The sequence below is a fragment of the Heptranchias perlo genome, chromosome 25, assembly GCF_035084215.1.
Source record: "Heptranchias perlo isolate sHepPer1 chromosome 25, sHepPer1.hap1, whole genome shotgun sequence".
Classification (NCBI taxonomy): domain Eukaryota; kingdom Metazoa; phylum Chordata; class Chondrichthyes; order Hexanchiformes; family Hexanchidae; genus Heptranchias; species Heptranchias perlo.
In genome coordinates this window covers 21,058,906-21,071,508 of record NC_090349.1, presented here as the reverse complement: position 1 = coordinate 21,071,508, position 12,603 = coordinate 21,058,906, and the positions used below count along the sequence as shown (strand labels likewise).

The 12,603-nt window shown below is 40.2% G+C and overlaps 1 protein-coding gene across 2 annotated transcripts in view; it reads right to left on the bottom strand.

Annotated features, from left to right (window-relative positions):
• Positions 1-12,603, bottom strand: part of tesca (tescalcin a) — a 52,894-nt gene that overhangs the window by 23,212 nt on the left and 17,079 nt on the right. For both annotated transcript variants that reach the window (XM_068005714.1, XM_068005715.1), the window contains exons 3-5: positions 11,011-11,080; positions 10,817-10,897; positions 9,753-9,892 (exon numbers count right to left, since the gene is read on the bottom strand). In XM_068005714.1, coding sequence (XP_067861815.1) covers positions 9,753-9,892; positions 10,817-10,897; positions 11,011-11,080 — 291 coding nt within the window. The remainder of the gene's footprint in view (positions 1-9,752; positions 9,893-10,816; positions 10,898-11,010; positions 11,081-12,603) is intronic.

Here is a 12,603-nt window from a genome sequence, read left to right as displayed (position 1 = left end):
GTACAAAGCAGTGCTCTGCTTGACTTTCCTTTGGTGGATTCATGCACAAAAACTAGGTGCAATGTCAAATACAAATAACAGTATTTTCTCATTGGCTAAACTACAATATTTCTTCCTTAACGATACGCAAGTCTAACATACTCTCGCATCATTTTTGTGCAGGAATGGTTGATGGTGAAGGGAAAATTTATGATGGTGTTCTTGAAGCATCAACAGCGAAGGATTCTAGCCAGCACAATTCTCTCATGGGGTTGTGACGCAGTCTAACAAGTTACAATGGTAACGGGCTCAAGCAAAATTCTAATGTTAACTTGTAAGTTTCTTCACACAATGATGCAGCATTTTCACAACAGTATGTTGAAAATGTCCACGTGGTCTAGAGTCTGAATGTAATACATGACTACTGTCTGGTCCAGAATATTAGGGATGCCCTGAGAGGTTACGCATACCTCGGACTGGTAACAAGTGACATAGATAGCATTATTGGAAATGGAAGTAGTGGCTTCCTGGGTGATAGCGACCATAACAGGATTAATTTGACATTATCTGGCATGCACCAAAACTGTAAATCAAAATTCAGATATTCAACTGTAAAAACCAATGAACAAAGAGCTTAAACAGATTGACTGGGCATTTGTACTTTTAAAAAAACTTCAGTTGTGAATAAATAGAATACGTTTCAGGGCACATCAAAGCGTATAAGGGATGAGTACAAACCAAAGACTGGTAAATGCAGATTAAGGATATTTGATTCGAAATTGCATAAGACATTGCAAAGTGAAATAAAGAAAAAATTTGCATTCATATAGCAACTTTCACAATGTCAGGATATCCCGAAGCACTTCACTTACTTTTGAAGTGGAGTCATTATTTTAATGTAGGAAAACGCGGCAGCTAATTTGCGCACAGAAAGAACCCACAAACAACAATGAAATAAATGGTCAGATAATCTGCTTTAGTGGTGTTGGTTGACGGATAAATATTAGCCACGAGATGCCATATACGTAGCCTTTGAAAGGGCAATGGATAAGGTCCTACACAACAAATTGCTAGCTAAAATTAGAGGCATTTTGAAATGGAAATAGCTTTGTGGTATGCATAGAAAATTGGTTGGGAGGAAGGACGCCTAGAGTTGGGATGAAAGGAACCTCCTCAGATCAGTGACGTCGTCCTCCAGGTATTGGTACTATTGCCCGTGGATTTCCTTATATCGATCTGTTTGTACTATGTTAAAAGTCTTGAAACTGCATACACATCCTGTCCACATTACCTTTACTTCCTGTGTCACAATTTTTGAGTAATGCTTTCAAGTCCACATTTAATATGCAAATATTGTATGTAAACATTTTTGCGAGTCACATGGTAGTTTCTGACCTCCTGTCGATAGGTTGCATTGTAGAATGAGTTGCCCAGATTCATCCACCATTTTGATTTTTCAGGTGCTCTTACTCATTTATCAAGTGTTCAAAGCCTGATTTTTGGGATTTTCACCTGGTAAATCAGATACTTAGGATCCCCTTGCTCATTTGTGGGCTTTCCATGTACCCACCATTTCAGGTCACCTGATTCATAGCCTTGGGCCATGGCATTCCTATCCCCCACCTGCCTTGTCTTTTCTTGTTAATACTGTGGCTGACTTCGAGTCTACCACTCGGGACTACCTGCCTGACCCACTTCTGGCTGCCAGATTGCATTGTAGCCAACTCTCACCCCCTCCCATTTCATATGCTTCTTAGTGTAGCGATCAGTCCTTGAGCCTGTCACCTTGGGTCTTGTGTCCTCTGCCCCCACATCATAGTACATGACCCGTCCACCTCTAAGTTCACAACCCCTTGTTCCCTGAGCTCCCATTACCCCAACCCTATTTACATGCACTCCTCCTCCTTCCAGGATTTATTTTTTCAAGTGACTGCTCTTCATGGTGGCTAAGGCACTACTTAATTGTTAAAAAGCAAGAATTCTTATAAGCACTTAAACTCATTATACTATGCAAGTATATAGTGTTAACTGTTTAACAAACTATGAGCCTCCTTTTTGCTCACATACTAGAAGCTTCTAATTTTTTTAACTTACCTTTCACATAAGTGCAGGTAGCATAACAATATCTGCGAGAGGAACCAGAGGCTTAAAATGATTGTACTATATAAATATATAGTATTAACTCTCTTAGTGCCGTACCAAACGAATAACAACAGCTAGCATTTATATAGCACTTTTTGATGTATAAAAATGTCCCAAGGTGCTTCATAGTGTGTGAGGGAAGTGCAGGAAATGTGAAGAGAGCAGAAAATCACAAAAGGGCATAGGGAGATTAAACAAATGGGCAGAGAGACATCAGCTGCAGTTCAAAGTAACAAAATGTCAGGTTGTACACTATGGGTGTAAAAATGGCAGATGAGAGTATAATTTAAATGATGAAGTGCTAGGGGGTTGGATGAAAAAGGGGATTTAAGAGTCCAGTACATGAATCATTAAAAGCTGGCTCATTGGTGCAGCATACTGCCCCCTACCCTTTAGCTTTTGTCTTCGGCTCTGCTCCTGGCTATTAAAGAAATGCAGGCCGCTGTTCTGTGCTCTTTGGCTTCGGACTTCAGCTATGCAAAAAAATTGAAAAATGCGGCCCTGTTTTGCCCGGCTGCACTCCAATTTTTTTTTAATTAAAAAATGTGGCGCTATTGTCCATTCCTGAAAGGGGAGGGAGGGAGATTAGGGGCAGAGACAGAGAGGGATATTTCCAGTAATTCATTTGCTCTAAATGGAAGTAAGCTTGGTACTGTGGAAGAGCAAAGGGATTTGGGGCTACAGGTTCACAGGACATTAAAGGCAGCACCTCAGGTTGATAAGGCTGTAAAAAAACTAAATGGATTTCTAGGTTTTCTCTCAAGAGATATACAATATAAAAGCCAAGAGGTACTCGTGAGCTTGTATAAGGCCTCAGTTAGAGTACTGTATGCAGTATTGGGCTCCACACTATAGGAAGGATATTGAGAATTTGGAGAGGGTACAATGCAGATTCACTAGGATTCTATTTAATATAAGGAAATACAAATGTGAAGAAAAACTTGAAAAATTGGGTCTTTTTTTGTTAGAAGATTGCAGATTACGGGGCGATATGATAGAAGTGTTTAAATTATGAAAGGATAGGACAAGGTAGATAGAAGCATTCTGTTTCCAGTAGTTGAGGGGTCTAAAACTAGGACCCATAGGTACAAGACTTACATGTAAGAGATTTAGAACAGAGGGCAGGAGAAACTTCTTCACACAGAGAGTTGTGAGGCTGTGGAATTCACTTCCAGGGTTAGTGGTTGAGGCAGAAATTATGTCAACGTTCAAGATTAGATTAGAGAGTGGATAAAGGAAAAGGGATTAAAGGGACATGAAACAGGGCGGGTAAAAGTAATTAGAATTATCTGCTTGCTTGGAGAGTAAACATTGACACAGACTGGTTGAGCAGAATGACCTGTTTCTATGTTGTAACTTCTATGTATTTCCTGTGTTTTTTCTTTCTAATTGAAGTCCCACTCCTGGCTGAATAAAAAGAAAATGCAGTTCATTACTCCCCATTCTTCAGCCTTTGCTGAGGCTCTGCTACCGGCTATCTATATATCTTCTTACATCTATGTGCACTTCCTGTCTACAGAACCTTACTTTCTGTTGTCATGTTTTGTCCCGTTTTCCCATTACAAATGCCTCTATCCACATTTATAATGGAACATTCACCAATATTATCTTTTCCTCACAAATCGCTCAGCTTGTTTTCTGAAATTTTTTCAGCTGCCACTTTTTCTCTGTAACTTACTAACTAATGCTCAATATAAGGGGTAATTTGAGTTTATTTTTTCACAAAAATAGTTACATTTTGAAACAGACAATAACTTGTTTTTATATAGCCCCTTTAACGTAGTAAAACGTCCCAAGGCACTTCATTGGATTGTTATCAGACAAAATTTGACACCGAGCCACATAAAGAGATACTAAGACTGGTGACCAAAAGCTTGGAAAAGAGGTAGGTTTTAAGGAGCGACTTAAAGGAGAGAGAGGTAGAGAGGCGGAAAGGTTTAGGAAGGGAATTCCAGAGCTTAGGGCCTAGGCAGCTGAAGACACGGCTGCCAATGGTGAAGTGAAGGAAATCGAGGATGTGCAAGAGGTGAGATTTGGAGGAGTACAGAGATGTTGGAGGGTTCTGGGGCTGGAGGAGGTTACAGAGATAGGGAGGGGTGAGGCCATGGAGGACATTTGAGACAACTCCACTGTGTTGTGTTGATAGTTAGTAATTAAAATGTTTACATTTTCTAACATCAGACACAGGGACACAAAGACACACAGAAAAAGAGACACACAGATTGCATTTTCTCATCTTGATTTAAGTTCTTTTTCAAACTAAAAAACAAACTTTAATTTTAAAAGCTCTAGTTACCACCTGTGTTCATAATTAAAATGTTTACATTTTGTTATAGCCCTGTATGTGGATGTGTGAGAGAAGGAGAGAGATAAACAAACACAAAACGTCAAACTCAATGTTTACAGAGGTCCGTTAGGATGTAACAAACCAGTACTGCTAGATATGAATCACTCCCCACCCCATCCAGTACTGCTAAATATGGAATCACCCCCAACCCCATCTAGTACTTCTAGATATGAATCACTTCCCACCCCATCCAGTACTGCTAAATATGGAATCACCCCCACCCCATCTAGTACTTCTAGATATGAATCACTTCCCACCCCATCCAGTACTGCTAAATATGGAATCACCCCCACCCCATCTAGTACTTCTAGATATGGAATCACCCCCAACCCCATCTAGTACTTCTAGATATGAATCACTTCCCACCCCATCCAGTACTGCTAAATATGGAATCACCCCCACCCCATCTAGTACTTCTAGATATGGAATCACCCCCAACCCCATCTAGTACTTCTAGATATGAATCACTTCCCACCCCATCCAGTACTGCTAAATATGGAATCAACCCCCACCCCATCTAGTACTTCTAGATATGGAATCACTCCCCACCCCATCCAGTGCTGCTAGATATGGAATCAACCCCCACCCTATCTCGTGCTGTCAGGCCTATTGCCTGCTCTTTTCCTCAATGCTGACAAACATCAGGGATCAACTAATGTGCCACATCTTGTTGTGTACTCTCAACTTTAAAATAGTTAAGGATGTAAAACTGATTTTTTTTCTGTTGGGATGTGGGTGACACTGGCAAGGCAGTATTTATCACCGTGCCCTGTTTTAAATAGGGACTTATCTTACTTACACTTATGGTTATTCAACATTTAAACTTACCTATTTACCTTCCATTGAATTGTGCATCTCTGCCTCCAAGGCAGCTGGTACAGTGGCATTGTTCTTCACAGCACTGCCCACGTGAGGCCAGTAAAAATTGAACCTGTTACCTGATGTTCCCTGCGACTTCTGCCCACTTCCTCCTGCTGCCCTGAGTCCTGAGGTGTAATTTTCCTCATCCTCACCCTGCATGGCCGCCCCTCCGCTTATTTGGCATCCGCTCAGTCACTTATATCTCCTCCCCACCCCCCCCCCCCCCATCACACATCATCCTGATTTGGAAATATATAACTGTTCCTTCATCGTTGCTGGGTCAAAATCCAGCAACTCCCTACCTAACAGCACTATGGAAGTATCTTCATCACACCGACTGCAGTGGTTCAAGAAGATGACTCACCACCACCTTCTCAAGGGCAACTAGGGATGGGCAATAAATGCCGGCTTTGCCATCGATGCTCATATGCCAAGAATGAATTTTAAAAAATATTAACGCAGGCTATTGTGCAATAGGCAGCTGTCTGTCATGGGCTGATTCCTATGCTGGGTGTGACTCTTGTGCTGTGAGGATATTGGAGAAGCTGTAGAGGGGGCCGGATCTCAAACTATTTAAATAGATTTTTAAAATTGTTCCACACGTTTACTGTTGTGTGTTTGCACTTTTCTGAATGAAGGGAGTGCAACTGCAATGTGACACCTGGTCTGCATAATACATCGTATAACAATTAATAACAGTCCCGTGATGAATAGTACTACACTGAGGTCCTCACTCTGTTCCTGTAGCCACGTCTTTCGCATGATGCATTTTCTCCTTATCATGTTCCATTGCAGCTAAGTGACTAATATTTGCTTCCTTTCCTAATCTTTAATCTACTGGTGCACAAGAAAGATAAAAACATAGAAAACCTTAGAAAATAAAGTACTCCACTGAAAGTAATAACCTTGTGAAATCCTTGTCCTTGTTATTGCGTAACTTGCTTTGGTTTTGCCACTATCAAAATTTGATATATCTCAACATCTCTGTAATGAGTGGAATTTCCATATATGTTGGCATAGGTTTGGCTTCTGGAATAGGAATTTGATATCTGTTTGGGTGTGCTGTTAAAATCATGAAAGGAATTCATGAAAGGATTGAACCAAATGAAGAAAACTAGCAAAAATGACTATAATTTGATGAAAGCTAAACATAAGTTATTGAGTAAATCTTTTGCACTTATGGCTGTTAATTTAAAGAATAGACTGCCACCTAACAGTTGAAACATTCAAAAGGAAATGGAGATATTCTTGACTGAACAGGGAATAGATATAAACTTGAGTGCAAATTTGGTGAGTGACATGGTAGTGTAGCATGTTAGAGGTGATGTCCCTTCATCACAGAGTGGTAGAATGAGGGCTTCCAGCTGTGATTCCCACACAGTGAATGTTAGGATCTCAGCTGAGCAAAGGCTGGGGGGGTCTCTCTGCAAAGGAGAACATCGGAGGATCAATCACACTGGGCTATCTGACATGCCTCTTCCTTATCCAGGCGTTGGTGAAAGCCTTGTAACAGGCCTCAAACTTGAACTCTTGCCTAGATAAGGTTAATGAGGAGGGACTTAAGAGGAAAAGGGAGAAAAATAACTTATCGAACAAAAAGAAATATGGTTTATGGGCTGAATTCTTTTGTTTCCACCTTATTAAGTTCTAATCATCTGTGTATTTCTCCAAAACTATAAATAGCACAGCAATCAGTTCACACAGCAATATCAATTTATAGCTGTTTGACCACACATAAAAATCCATTTTAGCTTGTGCAACATTCCATAAAGAACTTCTCAGATGAAATATAATTTCAGGCAAATTGTTTTATATGTAGTCGTGTCAAGAATGGATTATTTTTGTCCATTTTGAATTTGTATTTTATATTGCTGGAAACAGCATGTAAGGGATTAACATACAAGGTCACACAGGATGTTTCTCAACAGAAAAGCTATCAACTCAAGTACGACTCAAAAGCAAAATACTGCAGATGCTGGCAATCTGAAATAAAAACAGAAATTGCTGGAGAAGCTCAGCAAGTGAGGCAGCATCTGTGGAGAAAGAAAAGAGAGTTAAAGTTTCAGGTCGAAGACCTTTCATCAGAACTGGAAGATGTTAAAGAGTTAAAGTTTTTAAGCAAGTACAGAGCAAGGGAAAGGCTGGGGGAGGGAGGGACGGTGAGGAAAGAACAAAAAGGGAAGGTCTGTGATAGGGTAGAGGGCATGAGTGATTAAATGACAAAAGGGATGATGGTGCAAGGCAAGGAAGGTGGTAATGGGACAGATGAAGAAACAAAGGATTGGTCAGGAGTAGCTGTAAATGGCAACAGCAGAATCATTATCAACACAAGCTGACCGAAAAAATGGGAGCAGTGGTTATGATCTGAAGTTATTGAAATCATTGTTGCGTCCAGACTCAACATTGATTTCAATAACTTCAGATCATAACCACTGCTGCTATTTTTTCAGTCAGCAGGTGCTGGTAATGGTTCTGCTGTTGCCATTTACAGCTACTCCTGACCAATCCTTTGTTTCTTCATCTGTCCCATTACCACCCTCCCTGCCTTGCATCATCATCCCTTTTGTCATTTAATCACTTTTTTCCCTCTACCCTGTCACAGACCTTCCCTTTTGTTCTTTCCTTCCCTTCCACTCCCTTCCAACTCCCCCCCCCCCCACCCCCCGCCTTCCCCTGGCTCTGTGCTTGCTTAAAAACTTTAACATCTTCCAGTTCTGATGAAAGGTCTTCGAACTGAAATGTTAACTCTGTTTCTTTCTCCACAGATGCTGCCTCACTTGCTGAGCTTCTCCAGCATTTTCTGCTTTTATTTCAGGTACGACTCACACTTGCTGCAATGGCTTCATAAGGTGCGAGTTTCTAAGGCAGGCACAATAGGACACCTGAGGTGTAAATTATTTAAAATGCACAGTCATTGCATTCAATTGCAGAGTTCTTTGCCATTGTCAAAGATTTGCTAACCATTCTTAAGAGAAATATAGCCTTCTGTGAATGGCCCTTGATCTAATGTAATTATGAGAGATGTGGTCATCTATTGCCTTTTGTATAACTTCAAAGGAATTGGTATTGTATTCACTAAGGGCCAGTGTCAATTGCCCAGCTAAAAGCCAGAGACTAGCTCTAAGTTTTCAGTTTATTTGACCAGCAGAACAGTTGGGTCAGTTTGAAGCCAAAATCTGTTCCACAGCACAGGAAGTGAGTTTGTTTTAACGTCGACATTTAGAGAGAAAATTTGTTCCCTGGGTCTCACTGTTGTTTATCTAGGTAGTGGACAGGAAAAGATTCATTCTGGATCATGGAGGATGCAATGTCTGGTTATGGGAGTGGCCACAATGCTGAACAAGAGGAATTATCTAGCATAAAAACTCAAATGTGTGACAGCCACCTTTAAATATAAATTAAAAGATGGTACAGTGACAAAGAGTTTGGAGAACTAATATGTGGTGCCATAGCTTATTCAGACATGGGCACTTTTCTGCGTTACTCCACACTCCTGGGTTCCTGATCTGAGGTTCATAGCTGTGAGGCAAAACCAAGTAGAAGCCAAGCACTTTCTCATATGAATGCCCCCCTTGGTCTATTGTTGTACATCTTCTTGCAGGCGGTTCTGAGTGGAATAGATGGGGACCTCACTGGCACTGCTGGTACATGGTCCATAGAGATGAAGGAATGAGGAGAAAAGCAAAGAGCCTTTTCCTCAATTAAAATAAATACATTTAAAAAAGAACTTTACAGCATTTTTTTTTATCATGGTGATAACATTTTTACTGAGGAGTATGACGTTAAATTTAGAATAAACAGAATGTCATGTCCTCGTCATAGTAACAGAGGAATTTTTAGCAGAAAGACGAGGCCATTAGGCCCAACAAGCCCATTCCTTCCTCATAAATCAGCTACTTTCCTTCCAACCATACCCCTCAATCCTTTCTCTCTCCAGAAATGCACCTAATTCAGGAACTTGCATCAGAAACATTAAAAAAAAATTCAATGATGCGTAAAAGAAAATGTATGATCAGGACTCACAACATTAATGCGAGATGCTGAGCAAATAATATCTTTACAGTTCTGAAGCTGGGTAAAGCAGGACAAAGGCCAACAACTCACAACTGTGGAGTCTAGAGGAACAATTAACTTTGGAGGACAGATGGCTGAATTTTTCACTTGTCCTCTCCACATTTTACATTTTGGATGTGGCATGTTTCATAATCACAAGTTACTGTTATCTCAGTGTTGACAGCTATACGTCAGTGAGCTGAAATGCCACTGATTACAACAGGCAACAAGCAGCTCAAGAAGACTGCAGGTTTCCAAGTTAGTTTAATTAGACAACATTTGTTTCTAGTTCCTACAATATTTATTACATTGCTTAATTCATGATTTACTGGTGCACCAATAAGATAAAATGTTATTACTAGTGCCTTACATTTCAGTTTTTCAGTTTTGCAGTATTCTAAGTCCTCTTTTGTGTGGCTGTCATCCATATGTTGGAAAAACGATAAAGTGGTCAGGAAGTTTTCAAATGTGATTTCATCAACTGTTCCACTCGATTGTAGTCCCAGGGTTCTAGGACAATATACATAGAAATTAGGATGAAATTATTGTATCACAAATTTAAATATTTTAAATTTTTTGATCTTTATAAGATATTAAGGGGAACAGATAAGGTGGATAGAGAGAAACTATTTCTGCTGGTTGGGGATTTTAGGAGTAGGGGGCACGGTCTAAAAATTAGAGCCAGACCTTTCAGGAGCGAGATTAGAAAACATTTCTACACATAAAGGGTTGTAGAAGTTTGGAACTCTCTTCCGCAAACGGCAATTGATACTAGCTCAATTGCTAAATTTAAATCTGAGATAGATAGCTTTTTGGCAACCAAAGGTATTAAGGGATACGGGCCAAAGGTAGGTATATGGAGTTAGATCACAGATCAGCCATGATCTTATCAAATGGCGGAGCAGGCACGAGGGGCTGAATGGCCTACTCCTGTTCCTATGTTCCTTATTCTGCTGGAGTTGAGTGATTTTTGTTCTAGGAAATGGAACACTTTCCCATTTTAAGCACCCATTATTCCCAGATCAGGTACAGCACAGATTACATTCAGATTCTAGGCCCCCTTTGCCCTACTGTATCAGTGTACCTCAATCCCAACCTAGAAAAGCACTTCCTGCTGCATGCTGTGATATTTCCATTTTTGCACACCAGCCATCCTTGTGGTCTCCAAGATTTTTAGTTTGGGGGCCAGTTTTGTACTGTGTGCCCACATCTACTGAGAACCAGCTAGGACTTCTCAAACACACTTCGCGTGCACCCAGTAGAGTGAGGAGACTTTCATTCTATCAGTCTGGGTTGGATCTGCAACCAGATTTCAAGGATGAAAGCAAAGTGGGCCAAACCACCAAGTTGCATTAACAGTCAGTTTTTATTATACAATCAGAGCTGTGATAATAATAAATAGTTTAAGTTTAAAAAACTGAACTGAAGACTCACCTCTTATCAAAAAATGCATTGACAATTCTTGACTTAATGGGATTGCACTTCAGATCCGGTATGGTATCAAAGCTACTTTTGCTGTAAAAATAAAGTGGATGAGCATTTTATGTGGACAAGCAGGAACTCCCCTATGGGGAAAAAGTTCAGGAATAAGTGTTATAAAATTACAATTTCTAGGACAATACTAATACCACATTGTAGACTTCCCATCGGCGAGATGCAAGAACCTTCTGTGGAGGATTTCAATTTGCTCTGAAGTAACTGGAGAGAAAGATTCTAAGTGTGAGATATTACATCCATACAGAGAACATCCTACCCTAAACTCTCAATATTGTTTCATACACTGTGTGTATCAGTGCTCATGGTGCATACTGTGAGCCCAGATCAGGAAATAGTACACCCCTAGTGTCTATTAAAATTAATCTATTATTTTAAATAGGTTAACATCTCTGCTAAAATAACTAAGAGCAATTTCAAATGAACATGTTAACTGTTCATACAGTGACATCCCATTGCATAACTTCAGGGCCTTTATTCTTGTAAAATCAAATGAAGCTGGGTGACCCTTTCATTCCTGCATTTTTTTTATACAATCTGCACTTTTACAACCTGCTATCAGACTGAAACCTGATGATGTTAGTAACGCCCACATATTTGACTTTGAGTTCTAAAGGTAAATAAAGGTAACAAATTATATATTCTCAAAGATTGTTAATTACAGGGAGGATTTCTTGTTTTCTCAAATAATGGCTATTTGTTGGGGGTGGTGTACTTTGAATTTAAATAAAAGGTGAGGTTGAACAACTGTAAATCAGCATTGCTGTGTCATCAATTCAATAAATAATGAAACCTAAAATTGGCTAGGAACAGCTACTATATATTGGAGGACTTTTAGGTAATGTAAATTACATTTTATTATTCCCATAAATATTGATAAACAAAACATAATTCAGAAAAAGCAAAACCCCTGTTACACAGTTCTTTATTTGTTGATTCTAGAAGGATGAGGAACTGTATAATGGAGTTCCCATTTTGTTCAGCACTAAATGTTGGGGGGAAAACACTCCTTTTAATCGGTTTTGGGTTTCACAGGCTTTTGGGTGTATAGGCTTCTCGCGTTGATGCTGTCGTTCACTGTAATTATATATGCTCGGCCCTACTTGTTCCAGGTTAGGTAAGATTGTCCCTAAGGCTTATCTCCCTGTTAAAATGCAGTAAACAAAAAAGCAGCTGGTAGATTATTTATAGTAATACTACTAGGAATTAATTAAATGCAGCAAATGTACTACCGGTGTACTGTACAATACTTTTGACACACAAGTTCTGATGGAGCCAAGTTGAACACCAGTCGGTAAGTACCAGGATCTTCTTTGGCTGTGTGAGTTTATCTAGTGAGTGATTGAGCCACACAGACCAGGAGGGTCTCAGGTTTGATCCCTAGTGAGTGCTCAGTGCCAGCTAATGTCACCCAGGCAGTGCCACAATTGGCTTCAGCATCTCTCGGGGAGGTAGAAAACCGGTCAGCTTTCCTGATCGCTACCGGGCTTACATGGAGATCGCACGTGTGACGACCTCACGCTTGTGCTCGGCTGTGAAGCCCCTCATGGTCAATTAGCCGGTCACTACTCAATGTCAAGGCTCTCGCGTCCGTAACGGCGAATTGGGCGGCGTACCAGAGGGCGCCTGGCACGTCTGTAACCACCCTCCAAAAAGGAGCGAGAAGAGGTGGTGGGAAGGGGAGGAAACTGTCAAAAAAATAATAATATTTGATCAAATACAACAAA